Source organism: Salmo salar, chromosome ssa12 (assembly GCF_905237065.1).
Source record: "Salmo salar chromosome ssa12, Ssal_v3.1, whole genome shotgun sequence".
NCBI classification, from domain to species: Eukaryota; Metazoa; Chordata; class Actinopteri; order Salmoniformes; family Salmonidae; genus Salmo; species Salmo salar.
In genome coordinates, this window is record NC_059453.1 from 28,523,463 (window position 1) to 28,538,771 (window position 15,309).

The 15,309-nt window shown below is 40.5% G+C and overlaps 1 protein-coding gene and 1 pseudogene across 1 annotated transcript in view; both read right to left on the minus strand.

The window, feature by feature from the left end:
- Positions 1-1,225: 1,225 nt before the first annotated feature.
- LOC106564680 (bMERB domain-containing protein 1) overlaps positions 1,226-15,309 on the minus strand; it is a 33,875-nt gene continuing 19,791 nt past the window's right edge. Inside the window, exons 4-6 of the mRNA XM_045692079.1 lie at positions 4,179-4,293; positions 3,625-3,695; positions 1,226-1,561 (exon numbers count right to left, since the gene is read on the minus strand). Coding sequence (XP_045548035.1) covers positions 1,446-1,561; positions 3,625-3,695; positions 4,179-4,293 — 302 coding nt within the window. The 3' untranslated portion in view covers positions 1,226-1,445. The remainder of the gene's footprint in view (positions 1,562-3,624; positions 3,696-4,178; positions 4,294-15,309) is intronic.
- On the minus strand, positions 6,997-9,348 carry LOC123725468 (E3 ubiquitin/ISG15 ligase TRIM25-like; annotated as a pseudogene).

Sequence of the window (15,309 nt, forward strand, 5' to 3'; positions counted from 1 at the left end):
TAATAACATGCTGTCAGTAATAACATGTTGTAAATAATAAAGTGTAACAATGTTAGCTGCAGTGAGCTGCAGTTCCACTTAAAATGACTGTTGTTAAGGTGGAAACCTTTTCTGCTGATTGGTATACTGTACACTAACCTTTAGTGTGTGTAAAGTCAGCAATGTGGAAGGATGAGTCATTTTACAGTCCCATAGAATATATACTTTGAGTGTATGTATTGAATAACAACAACAACAAGAAAGGACGCGAGCGATGACTCATCTGTTAAGCTCTGTTGGTCGGTATGTTCAGTCACTCCTAAAGGCCTCTTCATTGGACATAGTTGTCAAATCAGTGACTTCAGTGACTTATTTTTAGTGAGTTGCTTAAATTCTGACGTTAGTGTCACGTTATCATGAAACCATAATCTTATCACCAAACATTAATTAGCCCATCAGTTGCATGTCTGGCTAACGTTGACCTGGCAGCATGATTAGGCTGCCATCAATTAATGCTGACTATGAATTAGTGAGCCAGTGGGAAGTCTGTTCAAAGGCAACTACAGTAATTTGAAATGTAAAAGAGTTAGGGAGGCTAAACAGGGCTTAAAGAGATGTATGTATGATGTTCCAATTAGAAAATACTATACAGTACATCTTCACTGTTGGGTTTAGTCTCATGTATCATAATAATCATTTACACTGGGGCAGCAATATTTAACATCTGTCACTGGTAGACAAGCAGCGCTTTGTACGTCATTTGATAGCAATATCTGACTTATGCAAATTACGTATACATCCAATCTTCATGAAGGGACTGGTTCTAGGTACAGAGGTACGAAAGCCAGTGAGAATGACCAGAATGAACTGCTCTGAGAACATTGGTGACACCATTGAGAGGCGGGGAGAGGCAGTGGGAGGGACTCTGACAATGATGAATGAGAATAGTCTGATACAGACGATGGAAGATCATTGCAGAGAGAGAGAGAGAGAGAGAGAGAGAGAGAGAGAGAGAGAGAGAGAGAGAGAGAGAGAGAGAGAGAGAGAGAGAGAGAGAGAGAGAGAGAGAGAGAGGACAGAGAGAGAGACAGAGAGAGAGAGAGAGAGACAGAGAGAGAGAGAGAGACAGAGAGAGAGAGAGAGAGAGAGAGAGACAGAGAGAGAGAGAGAGAGAGAGAGAGAGAGAGAGAGAGAGAGAGAGAGAGAGAGAGAGAGAGAGAGAGAGAGAGAGAGAGAGAGAGAGAGAGAGAGAGAGAGAGAAACACACAGCCCAGACGGGATGTAACATAGACTGGGAGATAAAACACCATCAATCTCATCCTGGCGACATCCCCAAAATATCCTTGAACATTCTCCACTGGCTCGTTGTCTGTCCGTACTTCAAGTGTTACTCGGGTTGGAAAACTGAAGCTGTGATGTAACAGGGCTCTATTTTGGCTCCATGGTAGAGCCCCTGAGGGCCCGGCCTACATGATGGCGCAGGTGAAGCCACAGCACTCCTTCAGCAGGGACAGGCCTGTCTTGGTGAAGGGGGACGAGGTCTGCTGGGCCCTGGACTTTAGCCGTCTGGCTGGAATCTGACCTGGGGAAGAGGAGGTGGAGTCAGTCAGAGGATATGGGGATGTACCAGGTGTAGCACTGGTGATGCTGTAGTAGATCAGACATAATGACACACACATTCAGACTCACCCAGACACAAGGGTATGCAGACACATGCATGCACACACACGACTGATATGAGGTGAATACACGCTGATGAAAATAAATGTTGCTCAGTGGGGAGCCAGTTCAAATATAGTTGAAGTCGGAAGTTTACATACACCTTAGCCAAATACATTTAAACTCAGTTTTTCACAATCCCTGACATTTAATCCTAGTAAAACTTCCCTGTCTTAGATCAGTTAGGATCACCACTTTATTTTAAGAATGTGAAATGTCACAATAATAGTACAGAGAATTATTTATTTCAGCTTTTATTTCTTTCATCACATTTCCAGTGGGTCAGAAGTTTACATACACTCAATTAGTATTTGGTAGCATTGCCTTTAAATTGTTTAACGTGGGTCAAACGTTTTGGGTAGCCTTCCACAAGCTTCCCACAATAAGTTGAGTAAGTTTGGCCCATTCCTCCTGACAGAGCTGGTGTAACTGAGTCAGGTTTGTAGGTCTCCTTGCTCGCACACGCTTTTTCAGTTCTACAAACACATTTTCTATAGGTTGGAGGTCAGGGCTTTGTGATGGCCACTCCAATACCTTGACTTTGTTGTCCTTAAGCCATTTTTCCACAACTTTGGAAGTAAGCTTGGGGTCATTGTCCATTTGGAAGACCCATTTGCGACCAAGCTTTAACTTCCTGACTGATGTCTTGAGATGTTGTTTCAATATATCCACATCATTTTCCTTTCCTCATGATGCCATCTATTTTGTGAAGTGCACCAGTCCCTCCTGCAGAAAATCACTCCCACAACATGATGCTACCACCCCCGAGGGATGGTGTTCTTCGGCTTGCAAGCCTCCCCCTTTTTCCTCCAAACATAACAATGGTAATTATGGCCTATTTTTGTTTCATCAGACCAGAGGACATTTCTCCAAAAAGTACGATCTTTGTCCCCATGTGCAGTTGCAAACCGTAGTCTGGCTTTTTATATGGCGGTTTTGGAGCAGTGGCTTCTTCCTTGCTGAGCGGCCTTTCAGGTTATGTCGATATAGGACTCATTTGACTGTGGATATAGATATTTTTGTACCTGTTTCCTCCAGCATCTTCACAAGGTCCTTTGCTGTTGTTCTGGGATTAATTTGCACTTTTCGCACCAAAGTACATTGATCTCTAGGAGACAGAACGCGTCTCCTTCCTGAGCGGTATGACGGCTGCGTGGTCCCATGGTGTTTATACTTGCGTACTATTGTTTGTACAGATGAACGCGGTACCTTCAGGCATTTGGAAATTGCTCCCAAGGATGAACCAGACTTGTGGAGGTCTACAATTTATTTTCTGAGGTCTTGGCTGATTTCTTTTGATTTTCCCATGATGTCAAGCAAAGAGGCACTGAGTTTGAAGGTAGACCTTGAAATACATCCACAGGTACACCTCCAATTGACTCAAATTATGTCAATTAGCCTATCAGAAGCTTCTAAAGCCATGACATTATTTTCGGGAATTTTCCAAGCTGTTTAAAGGCACGGTCAACTTAGTGTATGTAAACTTCTGACCCACTGGAATTGTGATACAGTGAATTTTAAGTGAAATAATCTGTCTGTAAACAATTGTTGGAAAAATTACTTGTGTCATGCACAAAGTAGAAGTCCTAACCGACTTGCCAAAACTATAGTTTGTTAACAAGAAATGTGTGGAGTGTTTGAAAAAGAGTTTTAATGACTCCAACCTAAGTGTATGTAAACTTCCGACTTCAGCTGTATGTATTCATTTTTGTGGGTGAAATCCATAATTTCATAAATAAATGCTTCTGTCGTGAAGAAAGAATTGAACAAGAAAGAGGCGCATAACTGTCCAAAGAAATCGCCATCAAATCAAGGTCACTGACTATTACTGTATCAAAGCGAATACCTGAAAACGTTGAGACATACAATTGAGCATTTGAATGGAAAATAATAACACTCACTATGACGCACTATTACTACACACACCTTTCTTCTTGGAGTTTCTGGGGAACCTAGACTGGAGGAAATCAGCCATTTCTTTGTCCTCCTCCCTTTCCCTGTAGAGTAGGAGAGAAAGATGGATGAGTGGAATTTCAAACTCTACATTTTTGTCTGTTCCTACTAGCGATGACTCAGACTCCATATCCATTTACCCTAACAAACTTGTGCATGTACAGTGGGATCTAGGGTTTCACAGCACACTGTCCCCTAGACTAAAACACAGAGGTTTTATTTCAACAGTAAGAAAATCTGAGAACGGAGATGTTCCCTGTGGTTTGTATGTAACTGAGTTGAAGGCTTGTATTTCTGACAGGATGTCATTGGAGACCATACCAATAAGGGGGGGGGGACAAGACAGATGTATCAGAGTTCTGTAACATAGGTGGTTCAGAACCACGCTCCTGTGATGACCTGGTCTGAGACCTGACGACTTACTGTACATTGGCACCCCAAGGTAATGCCTAAGCTTTAGCTCAGAGGGCTAAAAGTGTTCTGGTGAGCATGACACCTGGTTTCGAACCCCAGTCGTTCACACTTGCCTTAGCCTCTCAAACTCCACATCGTCAACAAGGAAATCTCTGGTCTCCACCAGCTTGTGAATCTGCTGGAGAAGATCCTCCTCTTTCTGTCTGTCCTCATTGGACTTGTCATTGTCTGTAACAGAAAATATGTTATGATGATCAGGGGTTAAAGTGGGATTTTGTCAGTGGTGGATTTCAAACTGCTGCCACATTCAGGGTCTTTTTCACGATGATTTGACCAATAAAATCAGATATTTATTAGATGTCAAGACCCCTAACTTTAACCCCTAACCCCTAACCCATCTTAAGGTGATAGGAGTTTGTTCTCCCACCAAATTAACCACTGTTGACAATGGAGATATATACATATATTTATGTATTTCATTTTTAGGGAAACATTTCTTACAGGGTGGATTGAGTTTGATCACTTTGGTCATGATAATGTATGATTACACAGTGTCTGATTCCTCACGTTGATATAACACATGACTCTGCTGTGCTTGGTGAAGAATTTAATGATCTCACTTAGGACTGGATTTAATCTGTAGTGCTGAAGAGCTGCGCTACAGGGTGATAGAAATTTAAAGGTAATGTTCCCGTGTTAGACGAGACTGCATTCACGGTAAGCGCTGCATATGTTGGCTCAATAGGAAATTACCGTTACCTTTAAATTGCGCTAGAGCGCTGAACTTCAGCGATAGGGATTGAATTCAGCCCTTAATCATTATGTTACAGCACTCACAACCCATGCAAAATCAGAAACCAGAAAATCCACAACAATTTACACATCATACAAAGACAACATACGTTTTATGAAGCACAAATGATTTTAGGTCCCACATGCAGTGTATACATTTTGACAAAAGAAACAGATCACCAGATGCAATTTTCTGCTTACATTCTCATCAAAGTTCACATGTGTAATGGCATTATCTTCACAGAACCCACTAAATCAACTCCAAACCCAGGATAGAGGGGCTGAGTGAATGTGGTCTGGATTCTACGGAGGAGGGTTATAGAGACACTGTAGAAAGATAGAATTCCTGCCTTGTGGTCCAGGTACACTCCTTCTCTGGAAGAGCAGGGGACAGGGATATCAGTCTGTTTATCATCGTGGTAGAAAGAGCATCCGTAGCGAGAGCAGATTAAACAGCAGGATGAGATCATTCTTCCCAAACAAAGTCTCAGTCTTTTCTGCCGATCCCTTTATATGAGACCACCCCATCCATGTCCCAGTTTACCTCCCAGTAGCAGGCTCCAGACAGACCCTCCTTACACAGCACCTGGGGGTAGAAGGTAAATCGGTCTGGATGGTTAGGATATTGTCACATCTCCATGTCACATCTCTGTTCCCCACAAACAGATACAGTTTGTTGTGTTAAGATATATTGTGAGCTGATCATATCCAGATATATGGGAAATTTCCTCCTCCAGCACATCCTCCAGTCGTTGTTTTAGTCCGGAGACTGATTTCTTTACATCCTCAAAGGAGACATGTTGGTTGACAGGGATGCTGGTTAAGGCTTCAGATCCAGGAGGGACACAGAGACACTCGACATTCTGGAGGAAATGGATGTGATCTTCAGTTTCCTCCAGCTCAGTATCTCTCCTCCTCAGCTCAGCCACCTCCTGCTTCAGTTGCTCCAATTGCTCTTCAGCCAGAATTCCTTTCGCCCTCTCTCGGGCTCTGATCAGCTCCGTCATCTCAGAGTATTATATCGTGATATTTGACATTGATGATATATCGTGATGTGCAAGACAATACTCTAATCAAAACTGTGCAGTTTTATCAGTTAAGCTGTATCAATATGTTGAAAATTAAGTCTAAATGAATGAACTATGCCTTATTTTTTCGCCACATGAGGATTCATTCATGAGAATGTGACAATAATATTGTTAATAAGTACAACAATTGCACAGTCTGGAATGATTTAGTCATTAACGGCCCAAAGCGATTAGATCGGATATCGCGATATTTGGAGTAGCATACCATCTTCCCAAATATTGACCAACCCTAATGGGTATGTGTCACGTCCTGGCCAGTATAAGGGTTAATTAGTATTGTAGTTTGGTCAGGACGTGGCAGAGGGTATTCGTTTTATGTGGTTCGGGGTGGTGTGTTTGTTAAAAGGGTGTTTGATTTAGTATTTCCGGGTTTTGGTTTATGTTTAGGTATTTCTATGTTTAGTCTAGTGTGTCTGGTTCTATGTTGAGTTAATTGGGGTTGGACTTCCAATTGAAGGCAGCTGTTTGGTGTTGCCTTTGATTGGAAGTCCTATATTAGTTGGGTGTGTTTGTCTTGTATTTTGTGGGAGATTGTTCTGTGTTTCGCCTTGTGCCTTACCAGACTGTTTTTGTTGATCGTTCGTGGTTTGTTATTTTTGTACGTTCATTTTGAAAGCAAATAAACATCAAGATGAGCCTGCACATACCTGCTGCGTTTTGGTCTTCCTTCACCGATGACAACCGTGACAGTATGCTTGTAATCATTAAGGACTGGGGAGTTTTTCAGGATAAAAATAAATGGAGTTTATATGGATTTTATACCTATTTTCTGTATAAATAGCCTCTAAAATACATGTAAACAGATCATAAATGTCTCCATTTTTGTTTTCTTGGAAAGCTGTGAGCTTTTATATGATACAATATCAATACTTGTTGCATTTACAACAAGTACTGATAAGTCCTATCATCAACTGATATGAGCCAGTGCATGGCTGTGGATTGACTGCATTGTTTGAATGGAATGTTGCCATATTGGCAGTTAATTGGCTACCTTTATGGAATCGTTCCTCTAAAACTGGCTAGCTAACAAACATAGGCTACTGTGCAGAGAAACTCTTAAATATCTTTATTTTACACAGTGGTTGTGTTCCAAAATGCGCATTTACGTTCGGCGTTCTCCCGTTGTTTCTAGGGTGATCTTCCAAGAACACCTGAGACAGCATACTGTCTAGTATGGGAGAACGCCGAGCACTTAAAATCCATAGAAAATGTACTTTGACGTGACCTCTAACCTAAACGGGAAACTGCAGTGTCGACAAAGCTAGCTTTTATGTTAGCTAGCTACGTCTGTTTACATTGTAGCCAATGTGGCAGCGCGAGCAACTAGTGCTAGCAATTCAGTGAACAACTATCCCAGAATGGAAATATTGAACAAGAATAACAAGTAAAAAAGTAACAGAATCGATTTTCTAAAGTACCTGTTAGTGAATTAAGCTGATATCTTATCACAGCACTGGCAAACCATGGTTGACCAACTCCCTGACCAAAATGGCTGATAACAAAGTTCATGTCTATTCTAGTACTCTAATTCCTAATTCTATGATAGTATCTCTCCCTCAAGTTGATATTAACACATGACTCTGTTTTGCTGAAGCATCATTGTAATAATTATTTACAAATTATACAGCTGTTACGTTTTGTTCTTGGTGAAGGGACTACTTAATAATTATTTTACAGCACAACAACCCATGAAAAATCAGAAATCAGAAGATCCACAACAATTTACACAAATCACAGGATACAAAGACAACATCAGTTTCAAATGAATTTACCCAGAGTCAGAAAGGTCACACATGCAGTGGATACAATTAGACAAGAGAAATAGATGGATAAACAATTTTTGTTAGATAATACTTCCAGATCACAAGATGCAATTGCTTGAAGCAGGTCTATGTTATTATCAAAGTTCATATCTGTGTGAATGCCAGTATCTCCAAATCTGCTTCGTTGCAAATCCAATTATCAGGCCTAAACCCAAACCCAGGATAAAGGGGCTGAGTGAATATGGTCTGGACTCTATGGAGGAGGGTCATTGTGTCAGAGACGCCATAGAAGGACAGAGTTCCTTCCTTGTGGTCCTTTATATGAGATGGCTATACAAACTGACCCATCCCCATCCCAGTTTACCTCCCAGTAGCAGGCTTCAGACAGACCCTCCCTACACAGCACCTGGGGGTAGAAGGTAAATCTGTGTGGATGGTCAGGATATTCCAACAACTGACACTAGTCCCATTTCACATTCCTGTTCCCCACCGACAGATACAGTTGGTTATGTGCTGTGTTGGGATCCAACGTAAGATGAACATTTCCAGATATCTTGGCCATTTCCTTCTCTAATACATCCTCCAGTCGTTCTTTTAGTCCGGAGGCTGATTTCTTCACATCTTCAAAGGAGACATGTCGGTCGACAACGCTAGGTAAGGCTTCAGATTCAGGAGTGACACAGAGAGACTGGACAGTCTGGAGAAAATGGATGTGATCCTCAGTTTCCTCCAGCTCAGTATCTCTCCTCCTCAGCTCAGCCACCTCCTGCTCCAGTACCGCCAATCGCTCTTCAACATGAATCCCTTTAGCCCTCTCCCGGGCTATGATCAGCTTCTTCACCTCACTTCTTCACCACCTTTTTCTCAATGGAGCAGATCATGCTAGTAAAGATACTTTCACTGTTCTTCATCGCACACTGTGTAGAGCGCTTGAGTGACTTCATAGTCTTTCTTACATTATTCTTCTCCTTCTTTATCCCATGGATTCTCTGCTGGTATTTCTTCCCCAACTCCCTCTGTTTCGCAATCTTTTCTGCTGCAAATGATACTGTTTCATGGCCTTTATGTTCATCTAACAAACACTGATAACAGATAAACTGCTGATCTGAGCGGCAGTAAACCTCTAGTAGTTTATCATGATGAGAGCAGATTTTCTCCTGTAGCTGTGTGGTGGCTGGAACCAACTAGTGCTTCTTAAAGGTAGGAGATCCATAGTGAGGCTTGAGGTGAGTCTCACAGTAAGAGGCCAGACACACCAGACAGGACTTGACAGCTTTGAGTTTTCTCCCAGAGCAAAAATCACACTCCACATCTCCAGGTTCAGCATAACAGTGAGATGGAGGAGCAGGTTGGAGTCCTGTTTTCAGGTTCTCCACTCAGTCAGACAACAGTGTTTTTTCTTCAGAACAGGCCTTTGGATAAATATTTCCATACACAGGAGGCAACTGTAGAAACCCTTGTGGTCATCCTGATCCCAGATGCCATCAATACAGCCCATACAGTAGCTGTGTCCACATGAAGTAGTCACTGGGTCCTTTAGTAGATCCAGACAGATCGAACAACTGATCGAGTCCCTGGCTGTTGCCATTTTGCTGCCCCGACTAACAGACTGAGCAGCAGAGTATGAAAGATAGGTATCGTTTCTCGAGAAATGTTTGTGCTTATGACACAATGCCACATCCTGGTTCTGTGAGTACTCTTAACCTGTAGAGGGTGTGGTGTTGGACAGAGAACAGGAAGAGATCACCTCTGATTGGACAGACAATCTTCATTGCCATTTAGTGCCATTTTTACAGTATGCCTGCCATTTAACTATCTACACTCCACTGCACCTTAGTCTGCAGTTCAAGACCTCAGAGTAGTTGACCTCTCCATCCAAAGCACTATTTGCATTCAGGGGCATTTTCATGATGATGTAAGCATCAAAATCAGACATATATTCTATTAGATGAGTCAAAAAGCTCTGGATATCCAGTTCTGTCATATGGTGATAGGAGCAGCGTTCCTTTTGGATGTAGTTTAGTTAAAGTCTTAAAATACCTTTTAGTCTTGGTCACATTTTAGCCATTTCGTCCTTTGTTAGTTTTAGTTATTATCAATCAACTAAAACTCTGGACAATTTTTGTCTAGTTTTAATCACAGCCATTTTAGTCACATAATAGTCTGTGCATTTTTCCCATATTAAATAATGAATATTTAGGCTACCTCTAACTTCCATTGTGCACATTCCAATAGCCTTGTCCAACTAGGCCTACTATACCCTCCTACCTTAGCTGGCAACATTGATATTGTGGCAGATTATAACCAATGCCAGCATAATTAACTATATAGGCCATAAAGCCATGGCTAAAGGTTAAACAATTTAAAGCTCTGATTTTCTCCCCATCATAACCACCAAGGAGGGTAAATAACAGTGGTTTCTTGAAAAGGGGAGAATTTATGCTTTCCAAAAAGGACAGAAGTTTTACTTTAATCCTAATATTGAAATAGCATTAGTTTTCCCCTACTATTCAACAAATAACACTCGTTTTTCCCATAGGAAAAATGCAACCTCAACACTCATTAGCAGTCCACGGTGCGAGAGCAGCAACACTGACGGATGAATAACAGCGCTCATGGGAAAATAAAGCGTCTGATGTGATCAAAGCAAAAATAACCTACATGAAAGAAAGAGAGAGAGGAAAGAGTAAACATTGTTTCTAGTTGAGGTTAATTACAAGTCAAGTGTCCTGGCACCTGACCTTGCAACCAAGGTAAAGTTGGTTATATATTCACATATTCGGACATTCAACAGACAACGCCATGTCTAGGTCCAAGAGGCTTCTAAACAGCTTCTACCCTCAATAAGACTCCTGATCACCTAATCAAATGGCTACCCAGACTATTTTCAATTGCCTCACCCTCTCTTTTACACTGTTGCTACTCTCTGTTATCATCTATGCATTGTCACTTTAATAACTCATCCTACATGTACATATTACCTCAACTAACCGGTGCCCCCGCACATTGACTCTGTACCGGTACCCCCTGTATATAGTCACGCTATTGTTATTTTACTGCTGCTCTTTAATTACTTGTTCGTTTTATTTCTCATTCTTCTCCGTATTTTAAACTGCATTGTTGATTAGGGGCTCGTAAGTAAGCATTTCACTGTAAGGTCTACACCTGTTGTATTCGGCGCATCTGACTAATACAATTTGATTTGCAACAGAAATTCAACAGATATTCGTCAAATTGGGCTGATCTGACCGGCTCTCCCACACAGTTCCCAGGGGGTCACTTCAGTCACTCGTCAATATTTTGAACTGATGCGAAGCCATGTCTCGCAACTAGAAACAATAATGTTTACTCGCTCTACTCTGTCTTGCGCCGCGGTACGCATATCAAATTCTTGTCTCGTCACTATTTCTTTGACTAAAATGAAAAGTAATTTGTTATAGTTATCGTTTTTTTCCCCAGGGAATGTTGTCTCGTTATCATCATAGTTTTAGTCAGGAGCAATTGTTTGTTGAGTATTTTTCTTCATACTTATTGCTGATGAAATTAACACCAATTTAACCCGTTGAAAGTGGATATGTTTCACTTGAGTATTCCATGTTAATAGGGAAACATTGTTTAAATGGTGGTTTTAGTTTGATCACTTCTATAATGATAATGTATACAGTATCTATTCACAGGACTCTGCTGTGCTGAAGCATCATTTTTATAATTATGTACAAATTATACAGCTATTACATTTCGTGCATGGTGAAGGGACTACTGACCGCCTTTATAAAATCTATGTATCATATAATGTTTGTCATAAGCTGTCAAAAGTAGTTGGCATTTGTTATGAGTCATGGCATGAGATGTTATCAAACCAGTTATAATGGTTGTTAAAAATGACTGTTCATCCTGTTTTCATATGCTCTAATGTAATAACAACTGTTACTACACAGTCTGAATGACAACTTATGTCATATGTTATTACATGCTACATAAGAGCAGTGGTGGAAAAAGTACCCAATTGTCATACTTGAGTAAAAGTAAAGATACCTTAATAATAGAAAATGACTCAAGCAAAAGTGAAAGTCACCCAGTAAAATATTACTTGAGTAAAAGTCTAAAACTATTTTGTTTAAAATATACTTAAGTATCAAAAGTAAATGTAATTGTTAAAATATACTTAAGTATCAAAAGTAAAAGTCTAAATCATTTCAAATGTCAAATTCCTTATATTAAGCAATCCAGAAGGCATCATTTTCATATATTTTTAAATGTACGGCTAGCCAGTGGCACGCTCCAACACTAAGACATCATTTACAAACGAAGCATGTGTTTAGTGAATCCGTCAGATCAAAGGCAGTAAGTAGGGATGACCAGGGATGGTCTCTTGGTGAATTAGACAATTTTCCTGCCCTGCTAAGCATTAAAAATGTAACAAGTACTTTTGGGAGTAAGGGAAAATGTATGGAGTAAAAAGTACATAATTTTCTTGAGGAATGTAGTGAAGTAAAAGTAAAAGTAGTCAAAAATATAAATAGTAAAGTACAGACACCCCCAAAAAATGACTTAAGTAGTGCTTTCAAGTATTTTACTTAAGTACTTTACACCACTGCATAAGAGTCTACATACCAGATGTTATAATAGGGTGTTATGTAATTTACCAACCTTTGTGTCACATTATTACATTGAACGGAATGATGGTTGTCATAACCATGTCATATGCCCTTATAGAATGTGCACAGACACCTTAAGTAAAGTGACAATAATTTGAGGAGTTATAAAATAGCTATGAATGTGCTTACACAACAGGATGATTTGAGAATATGACAAAACCTTTCCATTCAAAGGATCTCCAAGAAACATGGGAAAATGGGAGCACAGATGTACTTATGATTTGAATTTATTTAAAAAAGGACACGTTATAACACTAACAACTTGCCAAGAAAACACAAAAATGTTGAAAAGAAACCGACAACAAAATCAATGTTGCTGCGGCACAACAGGATTTGTGACAGCTGTGAAAAAAAGGAAGTTGCATGTGCAAGCTACAGTAACAATGACAGGTATATTATGAAAAAATGATAGTTAAATCAGGTAAAAGTAGCTAGTTGATGATACAATTGCAACATTTCATTGGCCCACCGATGGCTATCTAGCTAACTTCACTAGCTACAGGTGGAATTAAGCACATTTCACATTAACTTCCTCTTTCATTTACACTTTAAATGCAATTACCTTTACGGGATCGGTGTCCCTATACCGGGTCGGTTGAGCTAACATGCGCTGATGTGATTAGCATGATGTTGTAAGTAACAGCAAACTTTCTTATATGGGCAGAAAGCTTAAATTCTTGTTAATCTAACTGCAATGTCCAATTTACAGTAGCTATTACAGTGAAAAAATACCATGCTATTGTTTGAGGAGAGTGCACAACAACAAAAAACCTCTGAAGGTAAATAATGTACTTACATTCAGTAATCTTGCTCTGATTTGTCATCCTGAGGGTTCTAGAGATAAAATGTAGCATAGGTTTGTTTGATAAAATACATTTTTATATTCAAATGTAGGAACTGGATTCTACAGTTTGAACCCCTGCTGTCTCTGGCTCCACACCCACCCTGCCCGGACATCTAGATGTGTGAAAGTTAGTGTACAGTTGTGGCCAAAAGTTTTGAGAATGACACAAATATTAATTTCCACAAAGTTTGCTACTTCAGTGTCTTTAGATATTTTTGTCAGATGTTACTATGGAATACAGAAGTATAATTACAAGCATTTCATAAGTGTCAAAGGCTTATATTGACAATTACATGAAGTTGATGCAAAGAGCCAATATTTGCAGTGTTGACCCTTCTTTTTCAAGACCTCTGCAATCCGCCCTGGCATGCTGTCAAATAACTTCTGGGCCACCTCCTGACTGATGGCAGCCCATTCTTGGATAATCAATGCTTGGAGTTTGTCAGAATTTATGGGTTTTTGTTTGTCCACCCGCCTCTTGAGGATTGACCACAAGTTCTCAATGGGATTAAGGTCTGGGGAGTTTCCTGGCCATGGACCCAAAATATCGATGTTTTGTTCCCCGAGCCACTTAGTTATCACTTTTGCCTTATGGCAAGGTGCTCCATCATGCTGGAAAAGGCATTGTTCGTCACCAAACTGTTCCTGGATGGTTGGGAGAAGTTGCTCTCGGAGGATGTGTTGGTACCATTCTTTATTCATGGCTGTGTTCTTAGGCAAAATTGTGGGTGAGCCCACTCCCTTGGCTAAGAAGCAACCCCACACATGAATGGTCTCAGGATGCTTTACTGTTGGCATGACACAGGTCTGATGGTAGCACTCACCTTGTCTTCTCTGGACAAGCTTTTTTTCCGGATGCCCCAAACAATCGGAAAGGGGATTCATCAGAGAAATGACTTTACCCCAGTCCTCAGCAGTCCAATCCCTGTACCTTTTGCAGAATATCAGTCTGTCCCTGATGTTTTTCCCGGAGAGAAGTGGCTTCTTGCTGCCATTCTTGACACCAGGCCATCCTCCAAAAGTCTTCAACTCACTGTGCGTGCAGATGCACTCACACCTGCCTGCTGCCATTCCTGAGCAAGCTCTGTACTGGTGGTGCCCCGATCCCGCAGCTGAATCAAATTTAGGAGACGGTCCTGGCGCTTGCTGGACTTTCTTGGGTGACCTGAAGCCTTCTTCACAACAATTGAACCGCTCTCCTTGAAGTTCTTGATGATCCGATAAATGGTTGATTTAGGTGCAATCTTACTGGCAGCAATATCCTTGCCTGTGAAGCCCTTTTGTGCAAAGCTATGATGACGGCACGTGTTTCCTTGCAGGTAACCATGGTTGACAGAGGAAGAACAATGATTCCAAGCACCACCCTCCTTTTGAAGCTTCCAGTCTGTTATTCGAACTCAGTCAGCATGACAGAGTGATCTCCAGCCTTGTCCTCGTCAACACTCACACCTGTGGTAACAAGAGAATCACTGACATGATGTCAGCTGGTTCTTTTGTGGCAGGGCTGAAATGCAGTAGAAATGTTTTTGGGGGATTCAGTTCATTTGCATGGCAAAGAGGGACTTTGCAATTAATTGCAATTCATCTGATCACTCTTCATAACATTCCGGAGTATATGCAAATTGCCATCATACAAACTGAGGCAGCAGACTTTGTGAAAATAAAAATTTGTGTCATTCTCAAAACCTTTGCCCATGACTGTATAAGCTAATGATCCATCATGTATGACATTCCTGGGAGTGTGTAAACTTACATTTTATGTTACCATATCATTTTTGTATGTTCTCTATAGTTATGTACTTGAAAATGTATCAATTGACCAATTCGGCACATTTGGGCAGACTTGATACAAAATATTGTGCAGTATTGCAATGCTTCACTGGATCAATCTGAAACTTTACACACACGTCTAAATTATGCCTAAACAGCAATATTATATTATGGCCTTTCTCTTGCATTTCAAGATGATGGATAAAAAAAATTGAAAAGTTTTTTTTGTTTGTATTATCTTTTACCAGATCTAATGTGTTACATTCTCCTACATTAATTTCACAAACTTCCATGTGTTTCCTTTCAAATGGTATCAAGAATATGAATAT